The sequence below is a fragment of the Oncorhynchus clarkii genome, chromosome 17 (assembly GCF_045791955.1).
Source record: "Oncorhynchus clarkii lewisi isolate Uvic-CL-2024 chromosome 17, UVic_Ocla_1.0, whole genome shotgun sequence".
NCBI lineage: Eukaryota > Metazoa > Chordata > Actinopteri > Salmoniformes > Salmonidae > Oncorhynchus > Oncorhynchus clarkii.
This window is the reverse complement of record NC_092163.1, coordinates 36,590,683-36,614,901: the sequence shown is the minus strand read 5'-3', so window position 1 is coordinate 36,614,901 and position 24,219 is coordinate 36,590,683. Positions and strand designations below refer to the sequence as shown.

The 24,219-nt window shown below is 41.9% G+C and overlaps 1 protein-coding gene across 4 annotated transcripts in view; it reads right to left on the bottom strand.

Annotated features, from left to right (window-relative positions):
• LOC139370755 (phosphatidate phosphatase LPIN2-like) overlaps positions 1–24,219 on the bottom strand; it is a 40,821-nt gene that overhangs the window by 10,038 nt on the left and 6,564 nt on the right. For 2 of the 4 annotated variants that reach the window (XM_071110446.1, XM_071110444.1), the window contains exons 2-12: positions 22,856–23,056; positions 20,485–20,580; positions 18,187–18,437; positions 17,844–17,954; positions 10,743–10,851; positions 9,615–10,620; positions 9,293–9,389; positions 4,021–4,208; positions 1,960–2,053; positions 1,769–1,838; positions 100–198 (exon numbers count right to left, since the gene is read on the bottom strand). In XM_071110446.1, coding sequence (XP_070966547.1) covers positions 100–198; positions 1,769–1,838; positions 1,960–2,053; positions 4,021–4,208; positions 9,293–9,389; positions 9,615–10,620; positions 10,743–10,851; positions 17,844–17,954; positions 18,187–18,437; positions 20,485–20,580; positions 22,856–23,047 — 2,313 coding nt within the window. In that variant the 5' untranslated portion in view covers positions 23,048–23,056. Of the gene's footprint in view, positions 1–99; positions 199–1,768; positions 1,839–1,959; positions 2,054–4,020; positions 4,209–9,292; positions 9,420–9,614; positions 10,621–10,742; positions 10,852–17,843; positions 17,955–18,186; positions 18,438–20,484; positions 20,581–22,855; positions 23,057–24,219 lie in introns of all 4 variants that reach the window. The other 2 variants (XM_071110445.1, XM_071110442.1) reach the window with 1 other exon arrangement.

Genomic DNA, 24,219 nt, shown 5'->3' with positions numbered 1-24,219 from the left:
AACAGAAAACAATTTCAGATAGTACCTCACAGTTTTCTTCAGTTTCGTGTCTACTGAACACAGCCCTAGCCTGGATTGAAAAACACTGCGATAGGCTACCTGGTTTGGGTTAGTGTCCATGTCCTTCCTCCTCCAGGAGAACCACCAGCGGCCAGACTTTTTGGGCATCTTATCCTTCACCAGCTGGTCAATGGCACTCTACAGACAAACAGACAGCACAAGGTTAAAGGTCATATATTACACCTGCCACCACTTTCCCTGCCTTCCAATTATCATTCCTTATCCTTGGGTGCGTTCAGTATGACAGAACGGTGTGCAAAATGTAGTTCAATGGAAACGGTACTGTTTTGAAGGACCAGTTGAAGAACGTTGTAATTATGGTGGTCTAGAGGGCATTTGTGTACGGTGTGCCGCACGAGTTTACTACATTTTACATTTGAATCATTTAGCAGACGCTCTTATCCAGAGCGACTTACAGTAGTGAGTGCATACATTTTCGTACTGGTCCCCCGTGGGAATCGAACCCTCAACCCTGGCATTGCAAGAGCCATGCACTACCAACTGAGTCACACGGGACTATTTCAAATGGTCACACACATATTGATCGTGCCACAACTTAGGGCCACCCCTTGCCACACCCACCAAACGGGAGCAAACGTACCTCAAAAGCTGTTGAAAACGCTGCACAACGTTTTGAGGAAACGTGTCATTCAGTACAAACCGTCAAGCAAAAGTTGAATCAAACTGAACGCACCCTTGAAGTGTGCCCTGGCATACTACTCACCATACTAGAGGTCGACTGATTCACTTATTTTAACTTAACATAATAGATCAAAATCAACTTAGCCTCAAATAAATAAATGTTCAATTTGGTTTAAATAATGCAAAAACAAAGTGTTGGAGAAGAAAGTAAAAGTGCAATATGTGCCATGTTTAAGTTCCTTGCTCAGAACATAAGAACATATGAAAGCTGGTGGTTCCTATTAACATGAGTTCAATATTCCCAGTTAAGAAGTTTTAGGTTGTAGTTATTATAGGACTATTTCTCTCTATACCATTTGTATTTCATAGACCTTTGACGATTGGATGTTCTTATTGGCACTATAGTTTTGCCAGCCTAATCTCGGGAGTTGATAGGCTTGAAGTCATAAACAGCGCTGTGCTTCAAGCATTGCGAAAAGCTGCGGGCAAACAGAGGAAAGTGAGGTTTGAAAGAATGCTTACGAGCCTGCTGCTGCCTACCACCGCTCAGTCAGACTGCTCTATCAAATCATAGACTTTCTTACAATATAATAAACACAGAACTACGAGCCTCAGGTCATTAATATGGTCAAATCCGTAAACTATCATTTCGAAAACAAAACGTTTATACTTTCAGTGAAATACGGAACCTTCCATGTTATGTCATAATTATGTAAAATTCAGACAAATTAATTACAGTCTTTGTTAGGAAGAAATGGTCTTCACACAGTTTGCAACGAGTCAGGCGACCCAAACTGCTGCATATACCCTGACTCTGTTTACACTGAACGCAAGCAAAAGTGACAATTTCAGGCCCTGCATTGATTATATGCAACACAGGACAAGCTAGTTAAACTAGTAAATATCATCAACCATGTTAAGATTGATTGTTTTTTCATAAGATAAGCTACCGATTGTTATGAAAACTTGAAATCGGCCCTTCCGTTTAATCGGTCGACCTCTACCTCATACATTCAAAAGTATTACAAAGGAGTAGGTATAGACTGGTGAGAGATCGGTGATATACCTTTGGTAGATTCTTTTGAAAGACTTGCATTGACAGGACCATAGGGGCAGCTACTGCCCAGTTATAGTACCTAAAAGAGCACCAAAAACACCTAATTAGTCAACTGACAGAGACCTATACAAAACATACAGCACCACAGCAGAACCACAAGATCAGATGTATTGTATATCATTACCATATATGGAACTTACTTTGAGTTGATGCAGATAACCAGATTTGGATCTTCGATAAGTCCAGGGTTGCTCACCAAATCTTGGTAGTTCACAACTTGCTCCATAAACTTATCTGGAACAAAGGGAAATGGCAATAGAGAGAGAATGTCTCATCAATACAAATTGGGTAAAAGAAGAAAATAACATAGGTTACCACATTATTCATGGGCTGTACATTTCGTCACAACATTGTTTTGAACGTTTTATGACTGAAGGCCAACTGAACATTCTATTCAATACATCTTTCAATAGGTGCTGATAAAGATCTGGTCTAAAGTGCATTACTGTCGCTTGAAAACCTGACGCCATATCTAAAAGGTAAATTATTACTAGCAAAACCTTGTGGCATCACTGTCCCCAGATAGAATTTAGTTGCAGTATAACATTTGGTTAGATGGAGACCAGACTTTAGCTAGCTAAAGTTAGCATTTGTAGCTTTTTTTGACAAGCTTTGATGGCTAATGACAACATTGCCAACAGTCTAAAGTAAACTTGATGACATGATGGCAAAGCTGTTTCCTACAAAATATTTGCCTACTTTAGCAATGTCATTGTATTTCCAAACCATTAGTGTAATTTAGGCGAAACAGTCATAGCTCCCATTCAAAGTCATTAGCCCTCATTCTACTTTTTGATATCAAATGTGGCTCGAGGGTCTGTAGAACCTTGATAACAATGGCAATGACACAACTGAGTGACAGAGGTGCAACCCATGACTACAATGGCATTGATGAATACTCATTTGTTTTTCTTGAAGGGCATTCTAGAGTGTGCATTATTTCCCATTACAAACCAGATTGTTTAAATCCTGGATGCTGATTGGTTGATATGCAGGAGTCGTGGGACAACAACTGCCACAAAATACCATGACGTGTTAATGTCATAATTCCACTGTCCCGCAGCCCAGGAAGGAAAATTCCGAAACTTTATTGCCCTTGGGGAAAAAGCATCTACACATACATTTTCCCATGCTACTATTTGGTTTGAAACAGACCTACCTGCCTGGCTCTAAGTTAACTAGCTACAAGCATTTCGCTACACTCGCATTAACATCTGCTAACCATGTGTTTGTGACAAATAAAACTTGATATGCCAATGATATGTTTAAAAATAGCAACGAACCATGGACAGCTCTTCCACTCGTTTGCCATCAACGTAAACATCACTATTAACATCAACTGGCTTGGTTAGCTCGGACTCACCAACTGTAATAGTTGATGCCTATGCAGGCCTATTTGATATTTATTAAATAATTTATTGAAGTACTTGTAGCTCATCATCATTGAACCTCTGCTAGCTAGCTGCATGCCAATGATTTGTTTAGCATAGCAACGCCGAATGAATAGAATGAACAACTGGGTCAAAACAACAGAAAATAATTAACGGTCAGGCCGCTTGGGTAGCAACTTCAGAATGTAAAAGTGAATCTACTCGTTAACATAATGTTTTTAATGAAAATATTTTGTAATAATTTAAGCAATAAGGCCCTCAAACTCGGGGATTATCGTGTGATACCTCCCGACTAAGGGCTGTTCTTAGGCCCCGGGTTCTCAGGCCTTATTGCTTAAATAATGCATGGCAATATTCAATCGCTATGAAGTACATTCTTTTGAAAGCAAAAGTCAAAATGAATATATTATTGGCATTGTTGAATTAAATTTTCATAGTAGCAAGCTAGAAGGACTGACGTTTTGGTGAGATAAGCTAGCAAGTCTGTTTGGTTACAAAGGCAACTATTGTAGCTATCTAATAAACCTGCTCGCTACTTCAGTGGATGTTGAACACATTTCTAGCAGCAAATGTGCTAAATTATAGCTGTGCAATAAGTGGGATAATCAATTCAGGGCCCTATGCCTTCTGTGGAAAATGCAATTCTGCTAGTGCTTCGTGGCACACACTTTCACATCATGCATTATTTTCCACAGGACAAAGTGAAGGAAATGTGCCCTTCCATGAGACATGCACAGCTGTCTCATGGAAGGAAAATATACATACAGTACTTCCAATAACTCCCTCACACTCTTTGTCACACACACACACCTTTGTTGATTTGGCTGGTGTGGCCGGTGCGGCCGCACAGGGACATGCTGACTTCCATGTGGTCGGAGGTGGAGTCCGACAGGTACTCTGTTCCGCTGTCCATGGCCCCGCTGCCCACCGACTGGGGAGACTGGTTACCAGACCCAGACCCTTGCTCAGCACCCGGCCGCGAGCTCCCTTCTGTCTCACTAAATGGAGAGTAGAGGGAAAATCGTCTACCTCTATGCCTTTGAGTTTACTTTGCCTGAGTTAAAAATGTAAGTGACCCCAAAACCTGCTTCCAAATAATAATTCATAATCCAACGCTACCATTTCATAATTACAATGGGTGAAAATACTAGTTCCAAGCTGTTGCATTTATCATTGGCCGTTTTCTTAAAGCTTCTCAGAGTAGGAGTGTTGATCAAGAATCGGGGTCCCCCTAGTTCATGTATTTATTATGGATCCCCATTCTATCTGGGGTCCAGCTAAATGAAGGCAGTTTATAAAATGTTTATAACATTACAATACATTCACAGGTTTCACAACACACTGTGTGCCTTCAGGCCCCTACCACATATCTACAGTACTAAATAAGTGTATGTATAGTGCGTATGTTATCGTGTGTGTGTGTGCGCCAATGTTTCTTGCTTCACAGTCCCTGCTGTTCCATAAGGTATTTTTAAAATCTAATTTTACTGATTGTGTCAGTTACTTAAATGTGGAATAGAGTTCCATGTAGTACTGTGTGCCTCCCATAGTCTGTTCTGGACTTGGGGACTGTGAAGAGAACCTCTTGTGGCATGTCTTATGGGGTATGCATCGGTGTCCGAGCTGTGTGCCAGTAGTTTAGACAGACAAGCTCGGTGCATTCAACATGTCAATACCTCTCATAAATACAAGCAGTGATGAAGTCAATCTCTCCTCCACTTTCAGCCAGGAGAGATTGACATGCATATTATTAATATTAGCTCTCTGTGTACATCCAAGGGCCAGCCGTGCTGCCCTGCTCTGAGCCAAAATCCTTTTTTTGTGGCACCTGACCACACGACTTAACAGTAGACAAGGTGCAACAAAACCAGGGCCTGTAGGACCTGCCTTGTTGAAGTGTTGTTAAGAAGGCAGAGCATCACTTTATTATAGACAGACTTCTCCCCATCTTAGTTACTACTGCATCAATATGTTTTGACCATGACAGTTTACAATCTAGGGTTACTCCAAGCAGTTTAGTCATCTCAACTTGCTCAATTTCCACATAATTTATTACAAGATTTAGTTGAGGTTTAGGGTTTAGTGAGTGTTTTGTTCCAAATACAATGCTTTTAGTTTTAGAAATATTTAGGGCTAACTTATTGCTTGCCACCCACTCTAAAACTAACTGCAGCTCTTTGTTGAGTGTTGCAGTCATTTCAGTCGCTGTAGTAGCTGTGTATAGTGTTGAGTCATGCGCATACATAGACACCCTGGCTTTACTCAAAGTCAGTGGCATGTCGTTAGTAACAATTTTTTTAAAGCAAGGGGCCTAAACACCTACCCTGGGGAATTCCTGATTTTCCACATTATAGCAGGGGATGTAAGTTTTTCCATGTGATCTTGTTCATTATGATCGAAAAGTTCAAATGGACCATAGATCAGCACTCCTACTCTGAGAAACTTTATGAAAACTGTCCCAGGAATTGACTGTAAATAGAATGAGTGACAGATCCGATTGGTATTTAACAATGGGATCAATAAGACTTTGAGAGGTTCTGATTTCTTGACTTAAGAAATCATGAAATATACTTATTTCGCTAAGGGAGAAAAGGTAATGTATAACGTTTACATTATGTCAGGATATGTTATTGTTAGCCATCAGGGATCCTATGGGAGGAGAAGAGAAACAGTCTGGTACCAATCACAATGACCGCCTGAGTTGGGGAGGAGTGAGGAATTTGGGCAGCGGTCAGGTAAGATGAAGTGAAGAAGAATATATAAATATATATATATATATATATATATATATATTGGCTGTTCAGATGTGTAAGGAGGGGCTCAGCGTAGGAGAAAGGGTTAAATATCAGGGCTTGTATGAATATGTTCTTTGTCTGTTCAACCCTTTGGGGTGAATAAACTTGGTTGGAGCTTTTATAGTCAATTTCTTACTCTGATATTTAGAACTTTGAAAAACACTGATATCTTATGCCGAGTCCCTAGCAGTGTGACCTGCCTTATGAGGACAAAGTCAAGCCTAAGATAAGATAACATTTCTCATGATTAGTTTAGGGCACATATGTCAGAGTCAAGGCCCGCGGGCCACATCCGGCCCGCAAGAAGGTTTTTTACGGCCCCTGGGATGATCTTGATTTATTATTAGAACCGGCCCGCAGCAAGCCGGCAGCCCGCAGATCTTTTACACGCACCAATACTACATTTCCCACAATGCAAAGGTGACGCACCGAGCAGTAGGCTGCTTCATTTCAATATTTATTGGCACAGCAGTCGTCAGCATCACAGTAAAATTAACTTTCAGATACCCATCAAAAATGGCAAAACGGAAGGTGGATACTGAGAACCGGGGGTTTCAAACAAGGTGGGAGTCGGAGTATATGTTCACGAAGGTAGCTGGAAAACCTGTGTGTCTTCTGTGTGGAGAAAGTGTGGCGGTACTGAAAGAGTATAATCTGAGACGACATTATGAAACGAAACACGCGGACAAAAACAAGAATATGGACATGGAACAAAGGCTACAAAAGGCAGAGGAATTAAAACGAGGCCTCAAATCTCGACAGGCTCTGTTCAAAAAAGCCAAATCACAAGGCCAGGCTGCTGTCAAGGCCAGTTTTATTTTGGCAGAAGAGATCGCTAAATCAGCCCGGCCATTTACGGAGGGGGATTTCATCAAAAACTGCATGATTAAAGTTTGTGACGAAGTTTGCCCAGAAAAAAGGCAACTCTTTTTAAATGTGAGTCTGAGCAGAAACACCATTGCCGAGAGAGTAGACCAGTTGTCCATCAATCTAAAAGAGCAGCTTGTGAAAAAGGGAAAAGATTTTATTGCATATTCCTTGGCTGTGGATGAGAGCACCGACATTTCTGACATTGCCCAGTTGTCAATTTTCATCCGCGGAGTGGACTCCAACCTAAGCGTGACAGAGGAGTTTTTGGCTTTACGTCCTATGCATGGCACAACTACGGGGCATGATTTGTATGAAGAGGTGTCAAGATGTGTAAATGAGATGGAGCTGCCTTGGGAAAAACTCGTGGGTTTGACAACCGACGGAGCACCTGCGATGTGTGGACACAGGAGCGGACTGGTGGCGAAGATACGGGAAAAGATGCAAGAGGAAAACGCGACAGGTGAGCTGACAGCTTATCATTGTATCATACACCAGGAAGCGTTGTGCGGTAAAGCCTTGAAAATGGAGCATGTAATGAGCATCATCACGCGCACAGTTAACTTTATCAGAGCCAAAGGTTTGAATCACCGCCAGTTCAAGGCATTTCTGACGGAGTTAGAAACGGAGCATGGTGATTTGCCTTATCACACAGAGGTGCGATGGCTAAGCCAGGGAAAGGTGCTTCAAAGATGTTTCGAGCTTCGTGAGGAGATTTGTCTGTTCTTGGACAGCAAAGGGAAAGACACAACACAACTCCGAGACGAAATGTTTCTGTGTGAAATGGCTTTTCTGTGTGACATTACGAGTCATCTGAATGCAATAAACTTGCAGCTGCAGGGTCGGGATCGTGTCATCTCTGATATGTACAGTACAGTGAAGGCATTTAAAACCAAACTGACTCTGTGGGAGACGCAGATGCGGAAAGAAAATTTGAGCCACTTTCCCAGCTGCCAGACCATGAAAGAGAAGCTCTCTACCAGTGCGTTCCCGAGCACACAGTTGGCTGATAAAATAGGTATGCTTGCCGCTGACTTTCGACGCCGATTTGCTGACTTTGAAGCACAAAAAAGCAGGTTGGAACTGCTCGGTAACCCATTTGCTGTTGACGTGGAAAGCTCACCACCAAACCTCCAAATGGAGTTGATTGACCTCCAATGCAATGATGCACTGAGGGCAAAATATGCGGCAGTGGGTGCTGCGGAGTTCGCCCGTTTCCTCCCCGGCACAATGCCCCAGCTGCGCATCCAGGCTGCTCAAACGTTGTCTATGTTTGGCAGCACATACCTGTGTGAACAACTGTTTTCTTTGATGAACCTGAACAAAACATCACACAGAAGTCGACTTACTGCTGAACACCTCCACTCAATTCTGAGGATTTCTTCAGCTCAGAGCCTTACCCCGAACATTGATGAACTTGTGGAAAAGATGGGACACCACCAAGTATCACCCTCAACCTCAAACAAGTGAACATTACTGTGCAATCACATATTTAGAGTTTTTACTCAGTTCAAGTTTAAAAGTTAAAATTTAATATTTGTTTTCACTGCATGTTACTTCTCCTTAAACAAAGTGTTGTTTTTGATTAATAGATTTTTGCACTTTATTTTTTTGTATTTCAATCCAATTATATTTTAAAAATATTTCAGTTGAGTGGATGATAGAAAATTGCTATTATTGTTTTTTCTTTGAAGTAAATTTAGCCCACTTTTGCTAAAATAGAAAATATAGTCTACTGATGGTGCCTTGAATACCGGTTTCTTTCATTTAATGTTCATGTTATGGGGATATTTATATAAAGGAAATTTGTCTTTTGTGTCTGTTGAAAATTAAAGATTACTGACAGAGCCATAAGAAAATATTGCTTTATTTATCTGATCATATTGTAATATATTTGTTAGGTTTTCAGTAGGTTCAATTAGGTTCACTAGACTATATGCGTCATTTAAAAATTTTTCAATGAACATTCGAACAGTCCGGCCCTCGTCTTGTAGCTGATTTTTTTATTTGGCCCTCCGTCCATTTGACTTTGACACCCCTGGTTTAGGGAATGCATCCTTCTACATTATCCACACAGAGTTCATCGATGCGTGTCGTCATTGACACTGAGTAAGTGTGGATTGCGGAAGGCATGCCAACTAGGAACTTGGGTCAGAGTGGGGGAAAGGTGACATATTTTGGGCTGCATATTATGAAATCTATTGCCTGTTGACCTCCATTAATATTTAACCACGGGAGACACCAACACTTAATGTAATTTTTTTTTATAAAGTGGTATGAAAAACTGTGGATTAAGAGCAATGTCCGTTCTAACTTTAAGTAGATCTATAGTGGAATCTGGGCTCCTACTTATCATGTATGAACACTGATTACATTGAGGGAGGGGGGAAAGAAAGAAATCAGAGCAGGGAGCCCTTTACCCTTTAGGCGGGAAGTAGAGAGCTGCCACCTCTGGGTCAAGGTTAGACAGGTCGTCCAGGTAGATGTCAGAGGGTCCTAGGTGCTGACTGCGTTTACCTGTGTTCACAAAGCACAGCAGCACAGAGACTGAGCACAGAGAACCACCACACAATTCAAAGTCAGGTCAAAAACAACACAAATCCTCTTGAATCTATTAACATAATGCTTATACCCGTCAAATCCCCGCAGATCTAAGGGATAAGTGCCTAGGGTTTAGGGAGTGAGACTAGGTGTTCATTTGGAATTGAGTATGGGTAGATCTGTTTCTCCCAGAGTTCTCACCTTTCTTCTTGTCTCGGTGCTCTGCTTTGCCCGTTGTGACTGCTGAGCCAGAATGCTCCTCCCCCAGAGCCTCAGTGGCTCCCATGTCTGTCACTCCAATACTCTCCGCAGCCTGATTGGTCAGGGAGCCCTCTGTGGCTCTGTCCGGCATAACAGATTTTATCTCCATCTCCTCCCCTCCCTCAGTGCAGGGCTTGATCCCGCTGTTGCCCTCACTCACGATAACTCCTTCTGCAAACCCCTGTCCATTGGTTTCTGGTAAGGCACTGTGCTGGTCTGGGTGTTCTATCCTATCGAGAGACTCTGTGAAAATGTTGGGACCTGCTGCATTGGCTAAGCTAGCAGCGTCAGGTAAGCTAGCAGTGTTTGCTAAAGTATCTATCCTGTTGCTAGCTAGCCTGTCTGTGCTGGTTGTGCCAGCTTTGCTACCCTTTTTGGGTGGGATGGGTGTGTCTATGCAGTCGTTTTCAATTAGGCTAACTGTGTTAGCTACACATTCAACATCGCCTATGCTTCCTTCGCTAGCTAGGCTATCAGTATTTCCTCCATTAGCAATGCTAACTATGTTAGCCAGGGAGGATCTTGCCTCTTTCAGCTCCAGGTTGGATGCAGACTCCTTGGCTCCCTCCTCCCCTGCCTGCAGGGTCTCTACTTGGGGCTGCGTTTTTGTATGCCCTGGAGCCTGGGAAGAGTCTATGCTAGCCATCGCTAATGATGCTAAAGTCAGTGGCTCTGCGGTGGGGTGATATGGGCTGGAGCTTCTCTTAGAGGTTCTCTCCAGGTCTATGGGGGAAGTCTCCGTGTGTGGGACCGCTGGTCCGGTACGGGGCTTGGGCCTGACCACCACCGTTACGCTACTGTTCGCTCGGCCACAGCTGAAACCGGGCTCCTGGCCCATGTCGAAGGAGTCCTGCCACTGGATGGTGCGGAAGTGGGAGCTGTCCGAGCAGTGGATGCCAGGGGAGACGCGCTGCACCTCCACCATCCCCCTCTCCGCCAAACACATCTAGCGGGAGCAGGGAAAACAAAGCAGTGTGGTTATGAATTTCTTCAGTACAAACTTTCTACATCAACTTATGACACCTGTACGCCCTGTTACGGCACCTGTACTACCCTGTTATATCCTACCTTTGGAAAGCCACCCCAGTTCCACTGCATCTGAGGCCCTGAGGACTCCTGAGGCTTCACCAGCAGCTCAGAGTCACTCTTGGGGGAGGATGGACGACTGTAGAACACACTAGAGACACAGAGAGGCTTCATTAATAGAACGCGAGATTGAAACAGAAGAGACAAAGAAACTGTTCTTCAGAGAGAGAGAGCGAGAGAAACTAAAAAAGAGTGAGAGGGAGACAAAAGATAAAGAGCGAGAGAAAGAGAGCAAAGCTCTAAAAAGGCCATGCATACTAGAGGTCGACCGATTATGATTTTTCAACGTCGATACCGGTAATTGGAGGACCAAAAAAAACGATACCGATAAAAAATATATTATTTTTTTTAAAATCTGCCAATTTTTATTTATTTGTAATAATGACAAAATAAGTGTTAATTCAGTATTGTTATTAACTTAATACGTCAATAAAATCAATTTAGCCTCAGATATATAATGAAACATTTTCAATTTGGTTTAAATAATGCAAAAACAGTGTTGGAGAAGAAAGTAAAAGTGCAATATGTGCCATGTAAAAAAGCTAACGTTTAAGTTCCTTGCTCAGAACATGAGAACATATGAAAGCTGGTGGTTCCTTTTAACATGAGACTTCAACATTCCCAGGTAAGAAGTTTTAAGTTGTAGTTATTATAGGAATTATGGGACTCTCTCTCTAAACCATTTGTATTTCATATACCTTTGACTATTGGATGTTCTTATAGGCACTATAGTATTGCCAGTGTAACAGTATAGCTTCCGTCCCTCTCCTCGCCCCTACCTGGGCTCGAACCAGGAACACATTGACAACAGCCACCCTCGAAGCATTGTTACCCATCGCTCCACAAAAGCCACGGCCCTTGCAGAGCAAGTCTCAGAGCGAGTGACGTCACCGATTGAAATGCTATTAGCGCGCACCCCGCTAACTAGCTAGCCATTTCACATCGGTTACACCAGGCTAATCTCGGGAGTTGATAGACTTGAAGTCATAAACAGCGTAATGCTTGAAGCATTGCGAAGAGCTGCTGGCAAAACGCACGAAAGTGCTGTTTGAATTAATGCGTACGAGCCTGCTGCTGCCTACCATCGCTCAGCCAGACTGCTCTATCAAATCATAGACTTAATTATAACATAATACACAGAAATACGAGCCTTAGGTCATTAATATGGTCGAATCCGGAAACTCATTTAAAAAACAAAACATTTATTATTTCAGTGAAATACGGAACCGTTCCGTATTTTATCTAACGGGTGGCATCCATAAGTCTAAATATTGCTGTTACATTGCACACCTTTAATGTGTCACAATTAAGTAAAACTCTGGCAAATTAGTTCGCAACGAGCCAGGCGGCCCAAACTGTTGCATATACCCAGACTGCGTGCAATGAACGCAAGAGAAGTGACAATTTCTCCTGGTTAATATTGCCTGTTAACCTGGATTTCTTTTAGCTAAATATGCAGGTTTAAAAATATGTACTTCTGTGTATTGATTTTAAGAAGGGCATTGATGTTTATGGTTAGGTTCAGTGCAACGATTGTGCTTTTTTCGCAAATGCGCTTTTGTTAAATCATCCCGTTTGGCGAAGTTGGCCGTCTTTGTTAGGAAGAAATAGTCTTCACACAGTTCGCAACGAGCCAGGCAGCCCAACCTGCTGCATATACCCTAACTCTGTTGCAAGAGAAGAGACACAATTCTCCTTGTTAAAATAAATTCATGTTAGCAGGCAATATTAACTAAATATGCAGGTTTAAAAATATATACTTGTGTATTGATTTTAAGAAAGGCATTGATGTTTATGGTTAGGTACACGATGGAGCAATGACAATCCTTTTTTGCGAATGCGCACCGCATTGATTATATGCAACGCAGGACACTCTAAATAACTACACATAGTTGATATTAGTAGTTTAACTAGTGATTATGATTGATTGTTTTTTTTTATAAAAGATATGTTTAATGCTAGCTAGCAACTTACCTTGGCTTCTACTGCATTCGCGTAACAGGCAGGCTCCTTGTGGAGTGCAATGAGAGGCAGGTGGTTAGAGCGTTGGAGTAGTTAACCGTAAGGTTGCAAGATTGAATCCCCGAGCTGACAAGGTAAAAATCTGTCATTCTGCCCCTGAACAAGGCAGTTGACCCACCGTTCCTAGGCAGTCATTGAAAATAAGAATGTGTTCTTAACTGACTTGCCTAGTTAAATAAAGGTGTAAAAAAATAATAAAATTGTCCAAATCGGTGTCCAAAAATACCGATTTCCGATTGTTATGAAAACTTGAAAAATCGGCCCTAATTAAATCGGCCATTCCGATTAAAATCGGTCGACCTCTAATGCATACATAAGCTAAATAAACATAATTGACACCGGCAAGCGCAGTTCGCAGGTATTTTTTTTTCTATTGAATTATCATCATAGAATTCCCACGCACCTCCAACAAGTAACCTCAGATGTGTGCTTTTCCTATTTTAAGAGAGCGGGAGAAAGACAGTAGGGAAAAAAGTGACAAGAACAGAGAGAGTTCAACAACTTGACAGAAAATGAGGGGGACAGACGCAGAGAAAGGGCGAAAGAGAAAGAAAATTTGCTTTCTTGGACACAGATGCCTAAATTAGAAATTTCTGAGATTACTGTATTTCTGACGTCTCAAACGCTAACTCCGGAGGTCGCACAGAGCACTTGCCCGATAGTGGCTCCCCTCTAAGCAGCGCAGTGCAAAAATAATTGTCTCGTTAAGCCGAACATTCATATTGTAAAAATACTAATAGCAGAGCAATGTTCTTCAAACAGCTGAAATGTATTGGCATTTTTCATTATATTTGAGACTTGTTTATTGAGTTGCATTCTGAAATTGTTGCCGCATCTTTAACACTAGAACTGCTGGGCCTCGAGGGACCCCCTTTCCAGCTAATGAGCAGTCAGCCATTCTGACTGCAACATTCTCAGTGTAATTAATACATGTCATATATGCTATCGCTAAAATAATAATTTGGTTGTACTCATGGTGTTAACAGAATACTTAAAAAAAAAACATTTATTAGTTGTCGTCGCTGTAGGCTATATTTAAAAACAAAAACATTCAACTGTTCAATCAATTCTTTGTTCAACTGTTCTTTGTCATCAAAACTGAGGCAACGCATGATCTCTCTTGAAGCCATCCCGTGACATGGTTTCTCCAAAGAAAGGTATCCCATACATGTCTGACCAGAAGCCTTCCATATTTTAGGTACACACTCTTTCCACCGAATGCTTCACGGACATGCAGGATTGAAATGAATGCTTCCAGCTCATCAGACAGATCCCAGGCAGTGTCTCCTTGCTCCCTGTGTGCCTCAGCCAGTCCCTGTGCTGTAGCATGTCCATGTCAAATAAACAATGAAAGCAGGTGAGTGCGTTGCCGATGGTTGTTGATTTCTTGAGATGTAGGGCCTGCTGCTCTCTGTGATTACATTTTGTGCTGATAATAATTGACCCGTAGCATTGTCACCAGCTTGTTCTCGGGGCAACGGGGGGGGGGGGGGGGGGGGGGACCGTTAAAAGAATGACATTCCCTCCTAAAACTGGTTATAACTCCAGGTCTTTAAAAATGGCAGAGTAATAAAATAAATTTATTGACAGTCAAAAAGTTTTTACTTTCGTTTATTTGGTAAATATTTTCTTAACTCTTCTTGAACTGCACCGTTGGTTAAGTAAGCAAGCATTTCACGGTAAGGTCTACAGTCGTGGCCAAAAGTTGAGAATGACACAAATATTAATTTCCACAAAGTTTGCTGCTTCACTGTCTTTAGATATTTTTGACAGGTGTTACAATGGAATACTGAAGTATAATTACAAGCATTTCATAAGTGTCAAAGGCTTTTATTGACGATTACATGAAGTTGATGCAAAGACTCAATATTTGCATACTGTAAATTAACTTCTGGGCCACATCCTGACTGATGGCGGCCCATTCTTGTATAATCAATGCTTGGAGTTTGTCAGAATTTGTGGGTTTTTGTTTGTCCACCGGCCTCTTGAGGATTGACCACAAGTTGTCAATGGCATTATGGTCTGGGGAGTTTCCTGGCCATGGACCCAAAATATTGATGTTTTGTTCCCCGAGCCACTTAGTTATCACTTTCGCCTTATGGCAAGGTGCTCCATCATGCTGGAAAAGGCATTGTTCGTCACCAAACTGTTCCTGGATGGTTGCGACAAGTTGCTCTCTGAGGATGTGTTGGTACCATTCTTTTAACAAGGCTGTGTTCTTTGACAAAATTGTGAGTGAGCCCACTCCCTTGGCTGAGAAGCAACCCAACACATGAATGGTTTCAAGATGCTTTACTGTCGGCATGACAAGACTGATGGTAGCGCTCACCTTCTCCGGACAAGCTTTTTTCCGGATGCCGCAAACAAAAGGTAAGGGGATTCATCAGAGAAAATGACTTTACCCCAGTCCTCAGCAGTCCAATCCCTGTACCTTTTGCAGAATATCAGTCTGTCCCTGATGTTTTTCCTGGAGAGAAGTGGCTTCTTTGCTGCCCTTCATGACACCAGGCCATCTTCCAAAAGTATTTGCCTCACTGTGCGTGCAGATGCACTCACACCTGCCTGCTGCCATTCCTGAGCAAGCTCTGTACTGGTGGTGCCCCGATCCCTCAGCTGAATCAACTTTAGGAGACGGTCCTGGCGCTTGCTGGACTTTCTTGTGTGCCCTGAAGCCTTCTTCACAACAATTGAACCGCTCTCCTTGAAGTTCATGATGATCGATAAATGGTTGATTTAGGTGCAATCTTACTGGCAACAATATCCTTGCCTGTGAAGCCCTTTTTGTGCAAAGCAACGATGACGGCACGTGTTTCCTTACAGGTAACCATGGTTGACAGAGGAAGAACAATGATTCCAAGCACCACCGTCCTTTGAAGCTTCCAGTCTGTTATTCAAACTCAAATCAGCATGACAGAGTGATCTCCAGCCTTGTCCTTGTCAACACTCACACTTGTGTTAAAGAGAATCACTGACATGTCGTCAGCTGTACCATTAGGTGGCAGGGCTGAAATGCAGTGGAAATGTTTTTGGAGGATTCAGTTAATTTGCATGGCAAAGAGGGACTTTGAAATTAATTGCAATTCATCTGATCACTCTTCATAACATTCTGGAGTATATGTAAATTGCCATCATACAAACTGAGGCAGCAGACTTTGTGAAAATTAATATTTGTGTCATTCTCAACTTTTGGCCACGACTGTACACTTGTTGTATTCGGCGCATGTGACAAATAAAGTTTGATATGAGTGCTTTAGCAGTTCTAGTGTTAAAAAGGGTGTTGTCCCCCCTTGGCTGCTTTGAGCCACCGTCCAAGCAAGAAGCTTGCAGCAAGAAGCTGATCAACAGGGGAATTATCAACATTTCAGTCGCAATTTTGCATTTACCTCCTGCAGTATAATGAAGCATAGTTTGATCTCAAGAAACTTTAAAAATGCTGAAACTGTACTTTTAATACTTGCATGAGTGTTAAAAGTTCATGTTTGATATGCTAACGTTACTAGCTAGCCTTGTGTTGTAAGTTATTGTCCTGCTGAATGGTGAATTAATCTCCCAGTGTCTGGGGTAAAGCAGACTGAAGCAGGTTTTCCACTAGGATTTTGCAATGTGCTTAGCTCCGTCTCGTTTCTTTTTATCCTAAAAGTGTCTGTTTTTGCCGAAGCCAAGCATACCCATACCATGCAGCCTCCACCATGCTTTAAAATAAAGAGGCAGTTAACTCAGTGATGGCTTAGATATGTCCCAAACATCAGGCTTTGAAATTCAGACAAAACTTGTATTACTTTGCTGTGTTTTTTTTGCAGTATTACTTTAGTGCCCTGTTGTATACAGGATACATGTTTGGGAATATTTGTATTCTTCTTTTCACCTCTGTCATTATTGTGGAGTAACTACAGGGTGGTTGATCCATCCCCAGTTCTCCCTTCACAGCAATTGAACTCTGAAGCGGTTTTAAAAACACCATCGGCCTCATGGTGACATCCTTGAGCAGTTACCTTCCTGTCCAGAGTGTGCAAAGATGTCATCAAGGCAAAGGGTGGCTACTTTGTAGAATCTCAAATATTATTTGATTTGTTTAACACTTTTTTTGGTTACTACATGATTCCATGTGTTATTTCATAGTGTTGATGTCTTCACTATTATTCTACAACGTGGGAAATAGTACAAATTAAGAAAAACCCTTGAATGAGGTGGTGTCCAAAGTACTGTATGTATGAGGGTCATATGAAGGGGTAGTGATAAAGAAATCATGTCAACCCCTATTGTTTTTGTATAACGATCCCTATTATTAGTGTTATTATTGTATAACGACAAAGTGAAACATTTCTTCACAAAAAATATTGTTCTCACAGTGTTATTTAACACTGTACCGGAAATGGAGGTTTCGGGTGGATTATTATTTTAATCTGTGTCCAGGAAACAGCCCCTTAGAGCAGTGGTTCCCAAGCAGTGGCTTCCAACCTTTTTTAAAACCGTAGCACACCTCGATGGAATAAAAATAAAAGGGTCACACCTAAATTGTCCCTATTCATTTATTTAGTGGTAATGACCTCCCATCTCATCCATTCTGCAAGTAATACATTTTCTTTGACAAATGTTTTTTTTTTTTTACAAATTATATCGGATTTATTTGAACGGTTAGCATAGTTCCTTACTTATGACGATTAATTTGTGTGGACTCTTAAAAGCGTCCTGCGAAACTGCGCTAGAAAGAACACAGTGCAGACTCCGCCCTCAGAAGCCCCGCCCTCCTAAAGCTGTAACACCGGGGCTTGCATTATTTTCCTCAATTTAGTACCACTCTTCAAACGAGCCAAAATGTCTTATACCTCGGTAAAAAAGGTTCAGTTTTGAACAGTTTGGCCGCCTGAGTGCACCGGACTGAAAACAACGATATAGACGTAACCATGTGCGCCATTCAATGGATTATCTGAGAGGCACTGGTGCTCCCAAGTCAAAATTACATGTGCAATCCAAAGGTCACGTTTCTAAGTGAGAGGTCAAAATAATAAATCACACCGGTGGAAAACCAATACATAAGGCTTAGAGGGTAAGTTGTCTGACCTGCTCTCTGAGGGGGACCACTCTCCCTCTGAGTGAGGGTGTACGTCCCTGGTCTGCACGGCCCCCAACTCTTCATACGGTTGCTCAGACAGCGAGAAGTACACCGACTTACTGTTAGGGAGACAAAAGAGCCAGCCACAGGATATATCAGAACATAAAATCCAATCGTTCAAAGCCATATACCGAATGCTATATCTAACAATAGGACATGGGTTAAATGTATTTGTCTTTTTCACCTTACACTTGTGGTGTGTTTGATTTAGTTTGGCCAGCACTATGAATCCAATAGAATAGTCATTCTTAACCAATAGAATTCATGTTTTCAACAGGAGTTGACATTGACCTGGCGAGCATGGATGTGGTGAGCTCTTCTTTGGAAGGGCTCTCCTGTTCAGTCTGCTCCCGCTCTCTCTCCCTCTCATCGGACGAGGAGCTGCCGTCATCTCTTAGGTGGGAGTCGGAGCGTATGCGTTTGCGCCGCCGCTTTTTCCTGCGTGTGCTACCGGAAGTGGGGGGGCCTTCGAAGGTCTCCTCTGCCCCCTCCGGGAGCTCGATGAGGATGGGTGACGTACAGAGGTGGGCTGGCACTCTGGACTGGGGGTGAAGGGGAGAAAATTAAGGCACAACTAAAATACTAATGAGTTGTGTTAATGTACTAGGCTACACATGAGTAAGTGTGTCTAAACTTTTGACTGGTACTTCATACACCCCCCCCCCGATCAGTATTACAAAATATACCATTTATACCATATACCGGGGTATCGCCCAAGCCTAGTTGGTATGCCCATCTGGGAATTGAACACCAGTCCCGAGCATGACAGGCGGGGAACAACTCCAAACAGACCTTCTCTCCCCATCTCAGGCAACCCGGATGCCGTCGTACACTGTTTTGTCTATTAAAAGAGAGGGCCTTCTCCAGTTACGCCAATCTTCCTAAGAAGTCACCGACAGAGTTCAGACTCTTGTACGCTGACACCGGTCACACAAACTGGTCCGAGTCAAGGCAGCCGGAGCGTTTCCACCCCAGGCAAACAAGACAGCACTTGTGAGAATCTTGAATTTCCATTGTGAAACCACATGCCCTAGGGCATGGTCGGACATTCAACTCTGTCTGGTTAGCCTTTTTGAGCTCTTACCACTGGCCAACTTATTCAAGCAAGGAAGCATTAGCTACACAAACAAAGCAGAAAGTAGTTAGTTTTTATGTTTGCTTAAAGTAAATACCAAGACATTTAGGGGACAAGTACTCTCTCCCCACTAACAGACACCCAAGTCGGAACCAAATCTAGTAGTCCGTGTGTTTGAAATGTTAGTAAATTGAGGAAATGAACGCAAGCCCCAGCATTACAGGCAGGCAGGCGGGGCTTCCCAGGGCTGGCCCTGAATTCATTGGCCCTTCGGGTGTGTTTAATTTATTTATTTATTTTCAGGTGAATTTGATTGGTTGTTGACTCCCCATAGTATGTTGTGCTGAGTGACTGACTGAAAGGGAAGAAATCAGACATCGAATCTCTCTTTAAGCATGGTCAAGTTAATAATTTGGCTGTGACACAAAGATACAGTCGTCCTACTGAACTGAAGGACAGGAAGGAAACTGCTCAGGGATGTCACCATGAGCCCATTGGTGACTTTAGTTCAATGGCTGTGATGGGACATTACTGTGACTCCACAAGAAAATGATATTATTATTATTATTATTATTATTATTATTATTATTATTATTATTATAATAATAATAATAATAATAATAATAAAATACAGAATACAAATATTCCAAAACATACATCCTGTATTTAACAAGGCACTAAAGTAATAATACAAAATAATATAATTTTTAGCCTTATGTTTAGGGCAAATCCAACTCAACACTTCACTGAGTAACTTCCTCCTTTTCAAGCATGGTGGTATCTGCATCATGGTATGGGTATGCTTGACATTGGCAAAGACCGGGGAGTTTTTCAGGATAAAATAAATGGGATGGAACTAAGCACAAGCAAAATTCTTGAGGAAAACCTTCCCCAGTCTGCTTTACACCAGACACTGGGAGAGGAATTCACCTTTCAGCAGGACAATAACCTACAACACAAGTCCAAATCTACACTGGAGTGATTTACCAAGAAGACAGGGAATGTTCTTGAGTGGCCTACTTCCAGTTGACTTAAAAATCATCTTGAAAATCTATGGCAAGACTTGAAAACTGCTCTAACGATGATCGTAACAATTAACCTAATAAGACAAACAGCTGTAATTGCTGCCAAAGGTGTTTCTAACATGTATTGACTATGGGGGTGAACACTTATCTAATCAAGGTATATTGGCGTTTTATTTTTCATTCATCTTTAACAAATGTTAGATAATTATTCTTCCACAATGACATTACAGTATTTGGTGTAGACCATTGACCAAATATGACAAGTAAATACATTATAATCCCACTTTGTGACAATAAAATGTGAAGAGTTCCAAGGGGGGGTGTGAATGATTATGATAGGCATTGTACATTGTCAATAAGCCAAAGAATAAACATAACAGGCTACATCACCTATCCGATTAGCTTAACACGTCTCCAAAAAGAGGTTAACCTCCACTAATGAACAGACCTATAGGATCAAATATATATGTTTTTTTAAACGGGACAAACCTCAAAGTCCTCATTTTCCTCCACAAAAAAAGCTTCTCCGTTGTCCCCCAGCTTCATTTGCAGGTAAACTGGCTCCCCGTTGATCTCAATGTCCACCTGCAACACAGTCACAGTCAATGTGTGTGTGTGTGTGTGTGTATGTTTAAGAGAGAGCGTGAAAAAGGGTGTCGATCATCTGTATGTGTATTTATCCGCTTACATACAGTGCCTTCAGAAAGTATTCATACCCCTTGACGAGCTTCACATTTAGTTGTGTTACAGCCTGAATTCAACATTTATTAAAATGTATGTCTCTCACCCATCTACACATACCATCCCATAAAGACAAAGTGAAAACATGTTTTTAGAAATGGTAGAAAATGTATTGAAAATGAAATAGGGAAATATCTCATTTACATGAGTATTCACACACCCGAGTCAACATGTTACATAAAAAATAAAAATAAATAAAAATATGTTTTATAAATCACCTTTGGCAGCGATTACAGCTGTGAGTCTTTCTGGCTAAGTCTCTAAGGGCTTGTGTAACAGTATAAGTTTAGACCGTCCCCTCGCCCATACCCGGGCGCGAACCAGCGACTCTCTGCACACATCAACAACATTCACCCACGAAGCATCGTTACCCATTGCTCCACAAAAGCCGCAGCCCTTGCAGAGCAAGGGGAACCACTACAATCAAGGTCTCAGAGCAAGTGACGTCACCGATTGAAACGCTATTTAGCGCGCACCGCTAACTAAGCTAGCCGTTTCACATCCGTTACACTTGGCACACCTGGATTGTACAATATTTGCACATTATTAGTTTTAATACATTCTTCAAGCTCTGTGAAGTTGATTGTTGATCATTGCTAGACCACCATTTTCAAGTCTTGCCATAGATTTTCAAGCCGATTTAAGTCCAAACTGTAACTAGGCCTCTCAGGGACATTCAATGTCGTCTTGGTAAGCAACTCCAGTGTATATTTGACCTTGTGTTTCAGGTTCTTGTCCTGTTTAAGGGTGAATTTGCCTCCCAGTGTCTGTTGGAAAGCAGACTGAACCAGATTTTCCTCTAGGATTTTGCCTGTGCTTAGCTCGATTCTGATGACAAGCATACCCATAACATGATGTAGTCATGGATTTGCCCCAAACATAAAGCTTTGTATTCAGGCCAAAGTCCATTATTTGCCACAGTTTTGCAGCTTTACTTTAGTGCCTTATTAGAAACAGGATGCATGTTTTGGAGTATTTCTATTCTTCTGCACAGGCTTCCATATTTTCACTCTGTCATTTAGGTTAATATTGTGGAGTAACTACAATGTTGTTGATCCATCCTCAGTTCTCTCCTGTCACAGCCATTAAACTCTAAGTCAGTCACTATTGGCCGCATGGTGAAACTCCTGAGGGGTTTCCTTCCACTCCGGCAACTGAGTTAGGAAGGACACCTGTATCTTTGTACTGACTGGGTGTATTGACACACCATCCAAAGTGTAATTAATAACTTCACCATGCTTAAAGGGATATTCAACGTCCAACAGTCCCCACTGTTCCATAAGGTGAATTTTTTACCTGCTATTTTAAATCTGATTCTACTGCTTGCATCAGTTACCTGATGTGGAATAGAGTTCCATGTAGTCATGGCTCTATGTAGTACTGTGTGCCTCCCATGGTCTGTTCTGGACTTGGGGACTGTGAAGAGACCTCTGGTGGCATGTCTTGTGGGGTATGCATGGGTGTCCGAGCTGTGTGCTAGTATTTTAAACAGACAGCTCGGTACCTTCAGCTTGTCAACACCTCTTACAAAAACAAGTAATGAGGAAGTCAATCCCTCTTCTACTTTGAGCCACGAGAGACTGACATGCATGTCATTAAAGTTAGCTCTCTGTGTACTTTTAAGGGCCAGCCGTGCTGCCCTGTTCTGAGCCAACAGCAATTTGCCCAAGTCCCTCTTTGAGGCACCTGCTCAACTGAAGGACCTTACAGATAGTGTGCATTGTATGCATGTCATTCAAAAAAATTACATTAAACACTATTATTGCACACAGAGTCCATGTAACTTATGTGACTTGTTAAGCACATTTTTTTGAAACTCCTGAACTGATTTAGGCTTGCCATAAAAAAGAGATTGAATACTTGACAGATTTTCATTTATTAATTTGTAAAAAATGTCTAAAAACATGATTCCACTTTGACATTATGGGAGTATTGTGTGTAGGCTACTGACAAAACACATCTCAATTTAATCCATTTTGAATTCAGGCAGTAACACAAGAAAATGTGGAAAAAGTCAAGGGGTGCGAACACTTTCTGAAGGCACTGTACATACACCCATCAGGTGTAGGCTACACCACACACTCCAGTCTTCTCCTTTTCCGTACTCTCCATTACTCACCACTTTTTCTTTGGAGCGCAGCACCCCCAGCTTGCCGAAGCGCACGTGGAATGGGGAGCACTGGAGGCTGCCGTCGGGCTGGCGCACCACGATGACATCGATGCCCCCCGTGAGCGTGGCTGGGTTCAGGCCCCGGTACAGCTCCTTCACCGTCACAAACACCGACTCTGCCAGCTGCCCCACGTAGTTCATGGTCTGGGACTGGAGGTGGAGGGAGAGATAGAGCAGGAGAGAGGGGAGTGTGGGTGGGGGGAGGGGGGAGAGAAAATGGGTCAAGGGGCAATTCTTGTCCAACGTTTACGCAATTCTCTACCAATCAATGTTCTTGAATTGAGAAGACATGAGGCCTAATCCAGGCTCCGACTGCAAAATGTGTAACATGTTTTGAGACCTCATGAAAGGCAAAACAATATAAATGCAATTTGTCGTCATTCAATAACGAGGTAGGCTACACTTCTCTCTTCCTCCCTATAAGCTAAACTCCCATGGGCTACTGCCATATTGCTTTCACCTGATGTTTCTTCCCATGTGCTTTTACCTGGTTAAATCAAAACAAATTATTGAGCTGGACTACCATACAATCAACTTTTTACAATACCTAGGATAATATAGCCTAGTAGGCTATCCAAGTTTGTTGGCAGAATACAACATACATTTACCTTACCAGGATCATGTCCACTCTAAAATCTTGTCACGCTAAACCGAAATGCCAAGCAGCTAGCCTAAGTGTTTTAAACAAGCTTTCGTGACCCTTGGAATATGCGAGAGTGTTGATTAATTATTATAGGTTAAAGATCCACTGCTCTGAGAAAGAGCAAGGTCCATCATTACACACCCAACAAAACAATCTGGTGATGTCATTTCCTTTAACTACTCATGATGATGCATTGACCCACCTTATATGGAGTTCCTATTTATGGGGTTTCAAAATTCTTTCTACGCTGTTTTGTCACATAGATAGGTCTGAGGTTGTAACAGCGTAATAGGCTCTAGGCCTACAGAAAACAAATCAATATTGAGAGATGTTTTGGTACTCCTGATAGGCTACTTGCCTGAAATTCCCTGTAAAACAGCTTACCTAGGCCTAATTAGAAAAGATGGGATTACATAAATTATTTATGACAACATGTAATCAGACTTAGTGACTTCAGAAAGTATTCATACCCCTTGACTTATTCCACATTTTGTTGTGCTACAGCCTGAATTCAGTATTAAATGTATATATATTTTTTGTCTCACCCATCTACACTCAATACCCCATAATGACAAAGTGAAAACATGTTTTTAGAAATGTTTGCAAATTTATTGAAAATGAATACAGAAATGTAATTTACATAAGTATTCACACCACTGAGTCAATATGT